Below are 19,279 nucleotides of genomic sequence, written 5' to 3' on the forward strand. Positions count from 1 at the left end.
ATGAAAACGGTGTACTTACTTATACTATTCATACTATGTGTATATGGCTGTAGTAGACAGCTATAAAAAGTGATGTTTTAAAGTAATGTCTTTATATAACTGTTAGATAATATGGAATTGTGATCGTGGAGACGAAGTCGATCATCCGGTTTAACTTAGCTACTTTCGACTATTATTATAAGGGAAGAAAAGCAGATTCTTCCCTTGTCAAGCTTTCTATTAATAAACGATACTTTTAAGGTTAAACACTGTCTTCACCTGATCTTGTATCATGTTAGAATTTTGCTCAATTTTAATAACTCAGATTTTGAGTTAGACGATTGCGAACCTAAAGGGTTGTAAAACCCAAGCATTAAATAGAAATAAAACTTTGTACCAAATGAAGTTATATATAGTCACAATAGATGCGAAATTTATTGACGGACGCTAAACAATTATTAAGAGTCGAAAAATTACGCTCGCTTTGGTACTTAAATAATCCAGATTATTTTCAACCAATATTTTGACAAATTGCAAACACTATATCTAAAATCAAAACAAACATTTTCATTGAAGAATTAAATTTCAGAATCATGGGCCTTTTGAAAGGTATTTCTGGATCATGAAAAAATATTCTGCCTGTAAATTAGATAGCTCTTAGCATTTCATTGGATAACGATAATTAATCGGATAAGCAACAAATCTAGTTTACCCTTTGTGATAAAAGTCAATCACGAAAATTTCAAAATTGTAGAAAATTAGAACTTTGTTAGATCTAATACAAAGACTAACTACACACAGCTCTGCTCTAGCCGAATACAACTATTGAAGGACTTCTAGAAAGAACGAACTGAATAGTCTAAAGTTGCCAGCTTATATTCATTTCGTAGCAGCCACAGCCACAGCTACAATCAGCATAGCAACATTCTACCTTAATTTACATATAATCAAATTATTATTAGTAACAAAATTTTACAACGGGCCATCATTAATCCGATATGGAAACAATTACGGTATTTCCGCAGATATTATTCTTAGCAGTCAAAGTACAGTAAACTAAGTATATCCGAATATATGAATTATGGTTCTATTTTTATATCTAGCCTCAATAGTAACTCAACACCTTACCGTATATAGTTATCTGTACATTAGCATAGAATCTACCATTACAGTCCATAGTAGCGAGCTACCAAATACGTCTTAAGATAAATATAGAAAGCTACGCTTCCGGACATCTTACTAACGTAGCTAAAGGTCTACAATCACAATACTAAGTTTCGTTACACCCTTATAATAAAGAAGACTCTAACTCAAATTAAAAATTTCAACTGTGATGGAAATACATCCATATTTATGAAAGCTTTCAATTACTGTCAGGTATTGTCAAGATAGCAAATGGATTGTACCATTCAGTGCCTGGTTGCAAGAAATGTCTATATTTATATAGTATCCCTTTTTTACTGAAGTTCAGGCAATTCGAACTTTGTTACCGCCATTTCATACATAAGCAAGTATATATTATTTGCATAATCATCAGCATATCTTGAACAACGTGGTAGAAAAGTTTTAAACATCTGTATAAGGTATTAATATTAAAAAAGTTTAAAGTAACATTTGGCCTGTGGCGTAATTAACATCACAGGCTCTAAAAAAATTATAGCTATGAGTGCACCCGTTCTTTTGGTACAAGATAATATTTATATGGTCACAAAGTAGCAGCATATGTTTTCTTTTTATGTTAATATTCCTAGTAATGGCAAAATAACAAAAGGTTAAATAAATTACTAAAAACATCATACATTAGCCTAAAAGATGAAATGATTTTAATTATTATTCTCTTTTACTTACTACCAGTAGTTATTGTATATTACATTATTAATAATTGAACTTGGCAGTATAACACATTTCTTTTAAAATATTAACGATTTTATTAATTTATAGTAATTAACAGATGGTCTGATGTAAAGTAATTCAGTCTTCGTAATTATATTTTTTAGCTGGAATGACAGTCCATTTTCAATTGACTAGTGCGAAATTTTTACCTCGAAATGACAAAATTAACATGATTTTTATCCTAAAACAACACTGAAATTCATCCCCAACGTCTTTTCAAGCTAAAAATGGCAAAATACCTCAAGATATACCTTATTCTAGCTATTCTGGCCTTTAATCTTGTTGTTCATCTTGTCGTAGGACAAGGATTTATGAAAGAGTTTGGTTCCGCTACTAATACTATGTGTCCTAGAAACTGTATTTGTAACAATCTGAAAGTAACATGTCCAAGACTGGATGATGATCTACAAAATATACCAGCAAATACTAAATCAATGTAAGTAAAAGTAATCTTTAAAATAACCAATGTGTTCAACCAGTGATTCTCGAACGTAAGAAGTGTAAAATCAATTACAATCAGCCAATTATAGCCTCTAGTTACAATGTAGGCTACGGTATTCGATTAACATAAATAAGCAATTTTGTAGTTTAATAATGGTTCTATCTTTTGTAAAGCAAAATTATAAAGCTTTTCCTGTTTTATTTATTCTGGGAATAAGTTGAATATCATTCGCAAAAAGATAAAAGATTTGGACATGATATAATAATTGAATTACTATTGTCAGTTTTGGCGAGCAGTTAGAAAATTAATTATCGTAGACTACCATACCGTTATACTGGAAAAAGCTAATTAATTATTGCATGCCAACAATAAACATTTGATACAGGATATGAAATTTATCTGATTGTCGTATCTGCTATCGACACAGTGTTCCCTGCATTGATAAGATAATATGATATTTTAAAATTTGAGGACTCATCCTTAAATTTAACTAATTGAAGGAATATATCATATATTTTCTACGCTAATGGCGACAAACTGATCATCTGAAAGACTACGAAATAATTAGATATATATATATGATTTTAGATACAGTATGATAGTCCCTTCTTCATGTCAAAGTACTGTATTATCAAGAGATGATTGCCTATGTCAATTGATGCTATCTAATATTAATTTTGACTGAATTTTATTGATCGTACGCTTAGGTAGTACTGGGCAATTTTGTAACTGATATTAATCGTTACTAAATAATTATAAACCCGATTTAGCTAAACCATATCTGCGATAAATATGATTAAAGGTTACAATTACTTATTAAATGAGCCAATTACAAAAATTTTAATCGATGATAATTTTTATATATATTTTGAAAGAATTTTACAACAGGAGCTCGTTTGTGAAGATGTTCGCTTACAACGATTGATTAAGTTTGCCCAAAAAAGTCATATACAGCTAATTGGTAGATGTGTTCGATCAGACATCTCTAAAACATTTCTACTTAAAGATTTAATCAATTTATCTACTAGCAACATAACTGCAAATCTAGGTAAGTCTGATAAATCTCTATCATATATTTCCGATTTGAAAAGTTATCTACGCAATAATACTAGTTCGAGTAGCGTAAACTAGTCATAAGCAGAATTGCCTAGAAACGTTCAAAATTAATGATAACTATGAAATCTGTTTAAATATGGCTTCAGTGTATAATTTCAAGCAATAAAAGCTTCTATTGAATAAATAAAATACTGCCAATACTTGAAAGAAATAGAATTCTAGAGATTATATTTCTATTAAATTTTTTATTAATCGCGGTACCATACAACCAATATTTAAATTGAAAATAGCTAATTAATTTGTTAGAGAAAGTCCAAAAATTTGCTTTGATCAATAAAAGTACGACCATTTATCTTTCACGTTAAATACTATAAATTTATATTGATTACAGCAAGTAATTTGCAGCTAAGAACTAAAAGGGCGAGTTCATTCCACTCAAACTATGGCTTATACTTACATAATGGACTGTCAAAGACAGAAGGAACAGTTATCGTAACGAGAGCTAATTTACTCCTGGAAGGAACGATCTGTGATCGCTACTGGACATTAACAGACGCTGACGTTATTTGTCGTCAGCTTGGTTTCCTAAGTGCAAGTTCAGCAAAAGGTACTAATATTATAAATTATAATTGTAAAATGATATTTACTTCCATGTAAATAGTATAAGCGTTTAGAATTAATGATTATCATAGCCTAGCTCAATTATTTTATAAACTAATGATTAATACTATTACCGATTCTTGTTATATAGGTACTACTAATGGTACTACGTATAAAGCCGCAGTCATCACATCATTGTCGTGTAAAGGTGACGAAGAAATTATTGATCAGTGTAGTTTAACCTGGATTCATCCTTATAGAACATGCTGGCAATCCATGGGTCCTGCAACAGTTAAATGCAAGACTGAAAACCATAATCTCAAGTGTATGTATTGTTTTGACCTTAACAGTTTACACAGATTATTAAGTGATTATAGAATCAAATTAAAACATTACAGGATTCCATTATCATCACCACTAATGATGCATTAATATTTCACTTCAATAATTGTCTAGTTCCAGGCAATTCACCCGTTAATTGCGACTTTAGCTATGGCTTTTGTGGTTGGATGAAAAACGGAAACTGGCTATGGTCTTGGAACGGAGGAAAAGGGCATGGTGGTTATGTAAAGTCAGGTACATTAATGATGCATGTATTGAAATAAATTCGCATTTTTTAAATAATGCAAACTGAATAATCATTACTGATAGATTCATGAAAGTGTTTAGATACCTGGTCTGTATAGATTTGGCTAACAGTAATCTTGAAATTTCGATATTTGCAACGTAATAATGTAGGTAAGCCTTTCATCTTTCTGCACAAGTCACCAAAGGAAGTATATTTACTTCAAGGAACTCTAACAAGTCCAACACTGATAAGCTCATCGAGTGGCAAAAATATCTATGTTTGTTTGCAAGGAATTTTATTTGACACTCTATTAAATAGTTAAAGATATTTTAACTTCCGATTTGTACGCTTATACTACTCGTCGATGCTATTAATAACCTTACATATGACGAACAAAACCTATTTTTTCAGATCTCCTTTTCTGCCTCTAAATCTTACTATTTCCGCAGCATATTAGAGTTTCGGTACCGCTATATAGACGAAAAGGCATATACAAGCATTAGTACCCAATTATCTAAAGTTGGCGGAACATGGGAAACTTATATTTCAACTGGTTTCAAAGCTAAAAAGGAATTTAGGGTAAATAGAACAAAATTTGTCAGATTGACTAGATGTATATTTCTGAATCGATTAGCACCTAATTATTAAAATAGATATATGTTAGCACATACGTATTTAATTACCGCAACTAAAATATTAAATAAACAGATGTAAATTTGTTATCAAAGTACACTAAAAACCGGTAAGAAGCTGGTTTACAAATTAGATAAATCCTAATTATTGGATGTACTCAAACATTTGGTACGACCACACAGTATATTTTATCTCATTCCATATAATAAGATTAGGTTGTGACATTCACGCAAATATAAAAAGTGTTTTTCATCTTAGTTTAATTTATTTAGTTTCGAGTACTACTTTCAGATCTAAATGCTGCTGCAGCTCATACGCTTCTACCAAATTCTGTTAAGTTTGTTCTGCTTCGTTGTTCGACTATAACGATATTCATTTCCGTCGACATGCACTGCTAAGCAGTAACGAGTATCGTAATGTAATATCTGGCGAATATTCAGTAGTCTACCAGGAGTTACCGACAATTGCATGTATCAATATTAGTAAAGTTTCCTGTACTACAGTACTGATAGAAATTTATCTAATTTAATGACAATATTAACGCATAGCTATACATTATTACGATAGACGCATGTATAATTATGAGTTTCGACTAGGTGGCTCTTTTTATCTAAAATAAACTTTACAGTAAATATTTTTTTCTAAATCTATAATGTAGTGCAAGTGTACATTGCGTCGTTATCAACAATGCTGAGTGGTAACTTTCAATGAGCTTACAGCTATAGATTTCTGTGAAGTATTTCGTTAGTAGATGTACCACCCTAACCCTAACCCTAACCCTAACCCTAACCCTAACCCATTGACATCTTTACATTATTACACTACAGGAATTTGTATCCCGATATTATCAGCGGCAACATTGTACAGGTCTTTAAATATTATAAGAACAGATGTACTGTACTACTACGCACTAGCGCTGTAAGATTAGCTATCACAAACCGATCCGAGCTGTATTCGGTTAAAATAGTAAAAGATTGCCGATATTAATGTTCATATGAAGCATATGAAAAGATCATTACTTATACTGATAGTAACAGATAGCTAAATTGCAACGATAAGTTCCTACATATTCAAGCAAAAGATTAACAATAATTACATTAGTTTCCTTATAAAACCAAATATCTTTTATTATCTTTGGGACCCTTGGCTTTTATACTTTTAATAAACAAACTGAATGAATTTCTCAGTTCTTTACAAACTTTAAAGTTGCAACGATCTACTGATGATGTTCATTGAAAGTCTATAAAGATTTCTTTAAATATTAATCTAAGTAAATAGTGAAACGTTTTGAAAATTCTTTGGTAAAGCAGGAATGACTTCGAAAAATACTTTTGCTAACGCGTAATTTTACTCTAACTGTATGTTTAATAAATATAAAATAATAACACCATCTTAAATTAGCATAATTGACTCATTTCTAATATAGGTAGAGATTTATTGCGCAATGCCTAGATATGTGTCTGTGAATTATGGAAGTTTCGGCATGAGTAATTTGCAGGTTCATGGAGCGCAAGTTGCAATTAGTAAGATATTTGTTCTAGCTTTCTGCCTGATCGAAATTCAAAATGAAACTAAGCTTTATAATTCTTATTATGAACAATTTATTTCGTAGAAAACAACAGCGTAAAGCTAATCATAGCCTTATCCCTTCTGAGTATTATTCCTATTACACTGGTTGTCTACTTGCTGTATCGTCGACGCCAGAAATTAAATTCCAGAGCCAACCTAAATTTAGGATCAGATAATCTATCTAATGCAAGGTTCAGGTTTAATCATCCCCGAGGTGGGTATGAAATAGGCTATAATAGATTGCTGTAGGATTGCATGTTAATGTTCAAGTAATGTAAGAAATTGTTTACTACCTTTATAAAATGTCCATTAATCTTTCAATTTCGTTTCAGTGCGGCATTTTAATCTTCCTCCTGACTATAATGAAGTTATATTAATGAGCCAGCAGCAATCTGAAAGCATTTCTACGCAGACTTAATTTAGCAATATAGCAATTCTCAGATTGTTTAAGTTATACTGTAGTTTAAATATGCGTACGGAAAGCAAACCTAGTTCTGCTATTGTGATATGGAAACCACCATACTTTTGGATATTTCTGCAAATAGGCTTACGTAATATTAATAAAATCTAATTATAAGAATTAAATTGTGAGACTATATGAGTGAAATTGGACGGTGTCACAAATTATAGCAAATATTTTCATGATCCATTTGCTTTATTTTGATATTGCTGTCAACGAAAATGATTGATATCGCTTTTATTGCAATAAATAGAATAAATGCATTTTATTTAATCACTCATTTCTATGTCAGTATATGCGATAACTTAAAAGAAAGATATATTAATTTTTGTTATAATTTACCAATCTTCTTTCTTTATGTTGAATATTCAAGTAGTGCTAAGCAAATGCTGTACTTAAAAGCAACAAGAAATTCTAACAGTCTGGAAAATCTTTGTGTTTATCAGTTTAAGATACCGTATATTTCAATCATTAAAAATCATGTTGGATATCGACATTAAAAAGATGTTATGCATGTGCTAAAAGTTGTTAAAAAGTTATAAATTGTAAAAATTTATGATTAAATTTTATTCTAATCCCTTGAAAGCAGCTGAATGCTAAATGACGAACATATGGTCATAAAGTAGAAATTTTGATCCATGATTATTGACCAAGTAATGCTATCTGTTATCTCATTCATTCCTGCGTATCTTTTTATTAAGGCTACATTTGAAGTTTAAGTGATAAGAATATATAAATATCAATTCTTGAAAGATATTTACAGTATTCACCGAGAATTGTTGTATTTAGCTCGATATGTTTAATTTATGAGTTGTTATTAGATATTTAAGCAATTATTGGAAGTGCAAAGCACTAAGTAAATAAATATTTTCATTAACTATAAGAGTATATTAATCATTCTTTCGCATATTTAGAAGAATATGTAACCATTATTTAGGATAAAAGGGCTTTGTATGGTGCTAGAAAAAATAAAGTAATATTAATAAAGAAGATTTGTTGGCCTACAGTATCGTAATATAAACAATGAACTTTTATTTTAACGGCTTTTATCGGAGTATTGCTCAATCATCAATGAATTAACCGATTAACTGGACTGATTAACTAACTACTTTTGTACAGTTTCTTTTATACGATGATGACATACCTATGACTTTAATTATTTAACTCAATGTCTAATATTAACACCAAACTGCATATAGAGGTTAAAACTACATTTCGGTAGTAACGATATCACGCACTCCTAATATTCCTGCTTACATCAGCTGTATAATCTTAACAATTTTTATCGCCTAATGTGATCGTTAGTTGATGTAATATCAGCTTTAAACTTGATCAGCGATCGATAAGATAAATAAAAAACATGAGCTGCGGTAAAATCTCACGTAAAGTAGTTCACCGACATATTGAAAATTTTATTGATGATTTGTTTGACATCTTAGAGAACTTCCAGATTCATCTTCTTTGCCACTTCATATAAATTGAGCTAAATTTCCTGCAAAACTAAAGATAAGAGGTATTAATTTATTTCGATTCTGGGATCTTGAATTCCATGCTAATTGTAAACTTTCATTTGATTGGGGTAACAGTATGTCACACACCACTAGTGACAAAGTAGTCTACACACGCCAATCCTTGCGGAGAACGCCACTTACTAACTTAAAGAGGCGAGATTAGCTATATCACCAAATAATTCAGTTCCAACGACCGAATACTATGGTATAATTATAGCGTCACAGATATTCTTTGGAAATGATAAGAAGTCTACTGGTGACTTTAACTGTTCCAAGTCTGCAAGCTCTACTATTAGCTGATGGCTAGGTGGATCTTATAGATGATATAGGGAATTAATGATCAGAAGTATTTCTATGAGAAATGCTAGAAATCAGTAGTAATTTTGCTTTAGCTTTACAGCATTATTTGAAAGAAATGTATTTAAAAGAAATAACATAATTAGCTAATTACCTCGAGATTTATTAGCTGATAATAATATTATGAAAAGATGAGTGTCACGGTACGAACTACCGTGAAGAAATAGTTATCTAAATTTGGTTAATATAATATAGTGATAATAATATATTACATCTAGTTCCTTACAATAGGAATTACTCTAATTATAAATGTGTTACAGTAAATTTATTGCTGTGCTGTAATGTATGCTGAAATGATTCTGTGAATGGACATATTGTAGTCCGACTGTGAAAAACTAGTTAGTAGATGTTCTCACCCAAGTATTTTTATAAGATGACTTGTGAATGTTAGCTGCTGTAGAAGGGTATATAAGCCCGTCAGATAGTTGAATAAAGCAGTTCTCAATTGTCTAGTTGTTTTAATGTAGAATCAAAGGCGTCTAAATTCTTGTGAGGTAGTTAAGGGATACTGAATCCCGGAGACTATAGTAATTTCGAGATTTGTTTTACGTTATCCTTGTCACGAAGCTGGTTTGTGACCATGAGATTGAGATTGATGATGAGATCTATGAGATTGTTGAATATATTATAGCAATTAATCGTTTGAGAAGGATTATGCCATTGATGACTGGTGCTTCATATCAATTTTATTATGTCTCAATTTTACGCTCATAAAAAAATTATAAATAAATATTTACATCTATTTATGCATTGGTTACTTCCATCTATTAAATTAAGATAAGGAAGCTTAAGGTATGGTAAGAAAACATAGTCTAACTTTTATATTTTAGTATAATTTTCTAAATTCATTAATAGGTACTTCTGATGGTGTTTCGTTGCTAAAATTTCCTCCAACACATGCTCAATGAGTAACCACTATAATCCTCAATCCATAGTTTATACAATTAGCTCAAAATCTTTATATTGCACATATTTCACATCCATTATTCTTCGGACTAGAGAATATACCAATAGCCATTTATCAAAAACTATTTTGGTCGACATTCATAGAATTTCGTGCTGAAGACTGATTAAGAGAACTTGTTAGAAGTACCGGCGATCTCGAAATGAAGTTGGCATCAGCGACAAATTCAGTTGATAAAGTTTATTCTAAACAACTTTTGATAGAAATCCAACAATTGATTCTATGCAATGTGCATCCAGAGATTCAAATCAATATTGATATTAGTTAGCTTATTCTTGATTCTTGGATTATAATATATAATATATATATTTCTAAAGTTTTATTTCGTGATATAAGTTTATAAATCAGAGTAATATTAAACCTTGCAATCATTTTAGTACCTATATGAAATCATAAAATCAGTAGCAGGATAATTTGTGCAATCCCCTTCTAAATAACTTTTAATGGCTTCCATAGAAACTCAATTTATTGTTAGGAATTAATTCTACAGAAAATCAACTTCCAATTCATTCCTGTTTTCAGGTTTACTATCCAACAACATTCGATATTTAGTGTCTTTATATAATTTACAGGCTCATCGACTTGGTAAAAAATAATTAAAGTATGAGAGAAGGCAAATACTTATAAACTGAAGTTAACATTATTTCTGAACTCACAAAAGAGTTATCTTGCGTCGACCAATCATAGTATCAAATAATATAAGGAATACATGATAATTTAAATTAGTTTTTAGAACTACAAATTATAAGATTTTGTACCTGATTAACTTTTCGATGATATCAGTTTTATTCTCCATAGAGGTATTGAGGTCCACCAGATCGCTAAGCTGACGGCTATATCAATTTAACCACAAACGCTTAATTATTTGTAACCTAGCCACAACTAAGCTAACTAGGCAAGAAAAACTTTTGCTATAGTTCAGTACAAACTCGTTTTATCAAATTACAGATTTTAGAACGATAATCCTTGAATACCGTCATAAAATCATTAACCAGATTTAAGGAGCAGAATTTTCAGTAATACTACAAACAGAATTGGTCCTCATCGTATATATTATCATGTTAAATTTAGCCTTTTTGTAATTTTTTGAATTAGATACTATAAATAGAGAAAATCTAGTTCCAAAACTAAATCTATTATTGATCAGAATTTTAGCGTAAAGTTTGCTTTAGCAGATCGCTTTCTTTCAATTGAAACGTTAAACTCGTTTACTTATATCTTTGATCAAAAATATTAAAATATCTTAGCTACAACTTGTAGGACCTACTATAATAGCATTAATAAGTTCTTAAAGGTCCTAAAACTAAAAATCTTTGGATATTGTTTAGTAAAGTTTGTAGCTCGTAGCATGTTAATTAATGGCAATTTTCCGAAGCTATCAAAGAATTGCTTTTTATTAAATCAATTGCTTCCTCATAGAGACGCCTAGAATTGGTAGTTCTCAGCACGCCATCTAACAAAGATTTTCCGTAAATTGTTAACAGTGTAAGTCAGTAATTCTGTCATATGTAGGATTATAATCGAATTATGGCCGTGCTATTCTTCTCATTGTAATATTCAGTCGCCAATTTTGCACAGCATCTTACCTTAAAATATGCTATAATGCCAAAAACTAGTCTAATATGAGCCAATTTTGATTACAATCTGCATTTATTCTCTCCTTAATAAAACCTTAGTCGTAAATTTTCCTTGTCAGCTGCTTTGATTTATCCAGAGTTCTATTTTAACTAATCGACTCTAAATCAATTTGCCTTATATATAATAATTCAAATACTATGGAAAGGGCTATTCTGTACCTACTAATAACCATACCAAATGTAAGTTAATGATATTGAACGTATGCTATGATTTCTGCAATAGCTCGAGAATATTTTAAACGGTTTACATTTGCATATTGAATTTTACATATTTTATGTTATCACAGATTATGACACAGGTTAACATTAAACCTAAACCAAGATCGTGCATCGACATCAAAGAACGTGATCGAGATGCCAGGAATGGACTGTTTACAATTTACAACCAATTCAACAGCCCATTTACTACATACTGTGATTTCAATTCGGATCTAGGATTTGCTTGGACTTTAATAGAATCGATGACTTTAGCGGAATCTCTTACAGCAGATAATCAAATAGGTTTTGAACATGATTATCCTGCTAATGAATGTCAATTTAACTCATCTTTATTTCGCATATCTAAAAGCAGGATGGAATCTCTATACAGAGTATCCAGCTACGTTAGAGCTACATGTAATTTCAATTTTCTTTCGACTGTAGGAGACTACAGGGAATCTTTAAGATTTCTAAAGTGTAATAATGATGTCCTTTTATCAGGCAGTTCAGGTAGCTGTTTAACGGTAGACTATATAAGAATGTCTAAATCATATTGCAAAAATTGTAAAGTTTACTTCAAAAGTGATAGGCGAAGTCATTTATCTATTACAAACAGAAGTTGTAACTCATCTAGTTTTCATGGTTGGCCATCTAGAAGCACTCGAGTCCACTACTTTGGTAATTACAAAGGATTAACTCGCAGCTTTTCTTGTTCAGCGTCTGCTAATTCTTCAACTAATTGGTGGCTCGGAGGACCGTACGTAAGGGATAAAGAGTTTTAAATTGCTCTAAAATCCTTTGTAACACGCAAAAGTATACATTAAGTTTAGTGTTAACTTAACGGCAATATCAAAATTTAATTAAAAATTACGGTATCGAACCAAGATTTATTACTTATTTCTAAATGTATTTTCGTAGTGGAAAATGTATCAAAGTTAGCATTTGACTGAATTGATTATTAATTAAAATATAGAAATTAATCGTTTATCAGCAGTGATGTTCAGTAATTCAATCACTGATAATTCGCATAACTGTAGACTAGAATTAATTTCATCCGCTATAAAAGTATTTTTTTAAATGCCTAATTAATATTGAAGCATATAATCATCTACTTATATATGCATATACGGAGTTTAAAAATTAAAATGTCTAATAATCTTTTGGATAAGTTTTGTGATTTATGTTCTACCATTGATAAGCGCCTATAGTAATTTGTCATTTCATTCTATCCGCCTGTCAAATAATTCTTAGCAGATGTTACTGTAATCGTAATAAGTAAATATGGCGGCAACCTCATATAATCAAAATAGTTTATTAGCTAGCTACGATATCGATTTAGTCTAAATTGTTGTACATAGATTCGCACCAGATTATTACAGTAACTTTGAATTAAATAGATTCACATAAAAGACATGTTCATAGCTTGAAACGCTGTAACAAATGTTATAGTAATCTACTCTATTTGATTAATACTTTCATCTGAAGATATTATAAGATACTTTAATAATTATATATAATCAATGAATTAAATTTTGAAGGTAGTCTACTACTGAGGTAATTCTATATTTTAAAAAATTTTCAAATAAAAATATCACCTTGAATAATACACATTTGTTCATGTTATGTCATAAATTATGGCACTGCACAATGTTAGAAAATTTGATCTTAATTGCTTTTAATTAATATATGTTAGCATGTATGATAACAGTTGACTCCTTAAGCCAATTTTGCGTAGCTGAGCTGTCATGATCGAGCACATATATATGTTTATACGTTATATAAACATTGCCGCAAATTTTACGTTGCTTTCAGGATTTATTCATAGTATATTTTATAAAATCGATACTGTAAATCCACTATCTATAAATATTCATGAACGCAACATGAAGTTAAATACTACATAAATTGTCATATTATACCAGCATATTTTATAGTGAATAATGTCCTTACCTACAAAGTATTTGTGATTTTCCATCAAAATTAGACTTTAAACTACTGCAGATTTAAGCGTTGGTAATGAATTTACCTAGCCATCACCATTTCGACTAATACGTGAATGCGGCTAATATGTCAGTGAAAGTTATAGGTAAACCCAAGGGGGAGAAAATCTTATTTCTAAATTTAATTCGCTAGCAGTACGGAATGAGTCCATTAAATAAATTGAACAAAGGTTATAGAGATCAAAAAAGTCCGTATTTTGGGCTTTCTAACAATAAGTAGTGATTAGTCTATTCTTGAGATAAGTATTTAGATTGATATTCATATTGGTAATTCTAAATTATTATTGTTAAGATACTGAAGTTTGATATAATACTTTGTCGATTCATTATGTAACTAATGAAATAAATTATAGTACGTAATTTTTCTTTCTTATAAGCCCTATAATACGAATTTTTCATTAAGATGTGATAGGTTGAATGCCTTGTTGATCGTTATGTTTGCCCAACTTCTTAGTGGAAAAGATTTGTTAAATATTTTGATAACAGTTAGTATGCGAAATTATAAATGCATGCATCTGCCGTAATTTTAGGAAGATAATAGCAATAGTGAAGATTAGATTATTACATGACAGAAGCAAGTCAAGTACTTATATGTCTTCTTTTTCTAACTTTAAAAATCAATCATAGTTGTGCAGATGCTAGCCAGTTGCAACTTTGGGAGCTGATCTTGCTAGTGTAACAAGTTCTCACAAATTCTTAAAAGTCTAAAATTGGAACTTATTAGAAGCGACAACAGTTTCACAAATTTGCAACCTGCATGAAACCATCAGGTGTAATATCCACAAATCGAATTATTTAATTACCATAGTAGATATTGTTGTTTGAATCTGAAACGCAATAAATTAAATTGCATTCTAATAGAAAAGCAGTAGGCAAGTATAGCAGATGTTTGGTCGGATTATGGTATTTATTTTTATGAAAATAAATTAGTCCTTGTAAATTACATTAATTTATAATTGTAGTTATTATAAGTATTAATTCGCATTATGAAGCTATATGTACTCACCTCATGATTTCGAACAGTACAAGAAAAGGGATATAAGCAACATAAATAATGATAGCGTCCTGTGAATATATAATATTGAAGTATGTTAGCCTTTGTAATTTAATCATCCGTGGAATTATAACATAATTATCATTTCATTCTGAAATTTCTGAAAAGACATATGGTATTCTGAAATATAGATGTATTGATTGAACATCTTTGCAGTATCATAAAATGGTTTGGCATTTATTTAAAATTGCAATTACTGAAGAGTTTTCATATTAATCTGATTTGCTTAGCATATCGTACTTACCAACAATGTCGCAAAATTTTCTCGGACTGTTAATTTAAACTTTTACTGAACTACTTGTTGCTTTTGCCTAAAGACAGTATTTAGGTTAGTAATTCTTGATTCAATTATGGCTTTCAATCCACCTTAAAAGGAAATCAAATTGATGTAGCCTGAGTATTAGTAATGTTGCAAATATATAAAATCATTACAGTAGCCTTAACTTTTGCAGGTTTAAACGAAATAGTATCTCAAGCTTCATCAAAGGGAATGTGATAAACACGCAAGTTCTCCGAAAATCATAGTGAATTAAATTCTTAGGAGACAGATAAAAATGAGTACTACACAGGATACAATTGAAAATTACTTTAAATTTTTGCATAAAATATAGTCATTTTGAAAAATTATGATAAAGAAAATGAAATATTCATTTAGTCTTTCATTCTGATAGTAATACAATTTCGTAAAACGTATTCAGACTTCATATTTATGACCTTCGTTAGTGATATTTATTAATAACGATGATATTAAAGTGGATAATTAAGGTAAATTGCGTAATGGGTTTCTAAAGTGAAAGTATGAGGTTCCGAAACGTACTAAAATTAATAATTAAAGGTTAACACCTCGATGCTATTTTATACTGCTATTCAACACACATTAGCGTATTCAAATACTTTTCCAGCTTCATCCTCAGCTTATATATGTTAATAAGCAATGCAAGCACTTCTATAGTTGGCTCTTATGTCAGTCATTTTTACAGATTTTAGCATCCTTTCTAATCTTCGATTCGCTCACACATAGTGATGATGACAGATATCAGCACAATTATATCAATAACGGAGGAGAGAAATTTGAAATTATAATGAAATTTAGTAAGATAATGGTGGAATTTTAGTGTAGCTCAGAATTCAGAAAGAATTAACAAGCGAATCTAATTGTTATATTTAGCAATCGTAAAATATTGTAGTAATACTTCATATGAGTCGGCAAATTGCTATTATACTGGAGTCAGCATAAACACGTCTACACAAAATTCGAACTATTACTTTCAATGTTACCGCGTAACTAATTTCATCTTGTAATTTAAATTTATAAGATTTCTTATGCTCAGTGGGTTCATGCGGCTATTATGGCGATTGTAAGATAGAGAAAAATTAACCAAGCTGTAGGCAAGTCTAATTTCATACTGTCATTTGCCTTTATAAGATTTCCCTCGCTCAGCTGGTTACTACAGCCATCATGGTAATTGTAAGATAAAGAATAATCAGCTATACTGCAGGTAAGTCTTGTAGTTTTCTCAATAAATGGTACTTCGCTTAGTATTCAGTTTCTATAGTGCTAAAAAATAGTCGAAATTCTAGGTTAATAAATCATTTTTGTAAATCGTATAGTTATAGTAACGGAAATCAAGATGTAAAACGTCAAAGTTCATATATCAGATTAAACAGTAGAAAATAGTTGTTCGATTTCTATGCCGCACATGTAAGGAAATTAGTGCGAATTGAATTTAATAGGAAATAATTATGCTGATTCATCTGATTTTATTACCTTTCCAGCTAGATGATACATTGGTGTAACAATTGGAAGTGCTTTCCGAGGCTACATTAATTATATTTATCGGTAGTTACCATAAAAGATATAGTGAATATTCAGTGATTAATTCTATATTATTGTTTAAAGCTAATATCTCAGAAATTACTACAGAAATATAGACTTTAAAGTTCATTCGCTTTTAGATTAACTATAGTCATTGCTACTGTAATTAATCTTGTAGTAGAAGCAAATTCGATAACTTTTGACTTAAATCTAAACTGGATCAACCTAAATAAATATAATGAAATGGGTTTACAACAGTACCGGAGTTGAAAATTGCCCTAGCAAAGAATTATAGAATGCTCTTGTAATAGCCTAAATGTTGTATCTATGTTCACTATAAATCCAGATCGCAAAGATTAGGTGTTGATTTACATACTTACTCTGATTACGAAAGGCAATTACTCACGTAGGAATCTAAGGAAGTTTCTACTAGATAAGAAGAACCAAGATTCAGATATACTACTACTAAACCATAATTATTTCCAAATGTTGAACGAATTGGAATTGCTATTATTAACTTAAATAGGAAAACCTGACGTTGATGTCAATTTTTTAAGACAACTGCAGATCTTTAAGAAAGACTATTCTGATTTATACAAAACTATGGGATCGACAATGCGATTTATTATGGAATGGATATGTACATATATGCAATGATCGAATGCAATGATTTGATTATCGTATGGTTATTATACGGATATACATATACTAAAACTACCAATACACTGCAAGGCTTATACACTAAATCGCTATTCAATCGTCATTCAATACAAATTACCGTTACTATTCAACTCTACTCTTCTCTACTTCTCTCTTACTATACCTCAATACTATTCTACAAGAGGAGAATAGAATATTTTGTAGCCTTTTACAGTTTAGTAAGAGAGACCGGATCATTTTTATTTATTTTATTTTGCTCATTCATGATAGACGATCACATGCATGCAACCAGATAATGAAAATCCAATCCCAAGGTTTGTTGTTGTACTGTATGAGGTTGTAATTGCTAAAGTAACAGTAATAAAAAGTAAAAAGCGTTTATTAACGAAATATTGAACTTATACACCATTGCCAATTGTACTATGAGTGGAAGCAAAGCTTTGAAAGAACAATTCGTGGGTGATGCTATTTACATCGAAATCATCGACAACATTGAAGATAGCGATCAATACGATTGCAGTTTTATAACTAGAAGCGGTTACATTGACCTCAACGAAGTTGAGTTAATGACTGTGAACATCATTATCTACCAATGAATGATTTTACGATACCTGTGATGTATCGAAAAAGTTATCATGACGGTCAATCACTTACAGTATATCAGTTACTCTTTCTTTACGTTTACAACCCTCTTTTTTCATGAATCGTTTCAACTTTGACTGTTTAACTAAGTGAAGGCAAATAGCGGGTAAAACTTGGCCGTTTGCTGCACAGCTTTGCAAGGACAGTCTATTAATATACTGTAGTTCATGATTTTACCCTAAAAAATAAATTGTTACTGAATGATATACGCGTATGCAAAATTCAAATGTTACCATGATACACTATTCCCTTTGCCCCTCAACCATTAAGAAAATAAGATTGATCAATATACAGCACACTTTTCAATGCACTAATCTGTGTCTAAAACGAAGTGAATACAGTAATCTGTTCAGTACCCAATGAATTTATTATGGTGTAAACAATGTGTGAAATAAATCTGCTTTATCCTACAGCATTAAGGAAGATTGATCTGAGTATAGGACAACATGAGCGGAATACTAATATCCAATTAATTTATGATGGTGCAAATGGATGACGGAAAATAGATCAATTGTATCCTACAGGTGCGCTACAACATTAAAATTAGTTAATATTCAATGTCTAGAAGGAAACATGAGATACATTAGGTATAAACTGGATTGATGATACTACAAACACATCTTTCTTAAGTATGGTATTTTGTACGCTGCCGTATTCCATATAATAATTTAAAGTCTTGATGAATTTTCAAGATACGATGGAAGCCGAAATCTTGTGCTGTACGGCCACATAATGCATATCCAAAATTAACAATATTGATTTGAAATTTACTGTCGGTTAGTAGCGAACTTTGCATCCCAATGAGCTCACTAGGAAAAGCTAGAAAGCATTTTAAGTGTTTGAGAGTTTTTATAGAGATTAATGCTAACGTCATGAAAGCAAAAGGAACAGAATTAAAATAGAATAGAAAGAAACAGCTTTAATGTGTCCCATTATAATTTTTAGTAATTATAACTTGAACTAGGCATGGAATAGACTGAATTTAGTGATTTTAAATTGTTTCTATTTTATTGTCTTTAAGCTAAAATTTAAATAATGTACCAGAACCAGCTAAAATGCCTGAGGTAAAGTTGTAGCCAGAAAATCTGATATTGGATACGATGCATATTAGAGATCTAAAATTTCAGTTATTTACTTTATCATGGACTACCGTATGTGATGCATCCTAGTATATCTTTAATTTCTTGCTTTATCTGAGAGTACTTTGCACAGCTTAAAGATTTGACGGTTTTTCAGATAA

General features: G+C 30.5%; 1 protein-coding gene across 1 annotated transcript; it reads left to right on the forward strand.

The window, feature by feature from the left end:
* Positions 1–572: 572 nt before the first annotated feature.
* TRIADDRAFT_60910 (uncharacterized protein) lies at positions 573–7,158 on the forward strand (the record flags this gene model as incomplete). Its single annotated transcript, XM_002116818.1, has 11 exons — positions 573–588; positions 2,173–2,308; positions 3,190–3,362; positions 3,762–3,977; positions 4,122–4,295; positions 4,427–4,546; positions 4,709–4,815; positions 4,950–5,117; positions 6,598–6,694; positions 6,784–6,954; positions 7,073–7,158. The coding sequence occupies 11 exons, from the start codon at positions 573–575 to the stop codon at positions 7,156–7,158; spliced, it is 1,464 nt and encodes a 487-aa protein (XP_002116854.1).
* Positions 7,159–19,279: the final 12,121 nt, after the last annotated feature.

This window comes from Trichoplax adhaerens, genomic scaffold, assembly GCF_000150275.1.
Source record: "Trichoplax adhaerens TRIADscaffold_18 genomic scaffold, whole genome shotgun sequence".
Taxonomy (NCBI): Eukaryota; Metazoa; Placozoa; class Uniplacotomia; order Trichoplacea; family Trichoplacidae; genus Trichoplax; species Trichoplax adhaerens.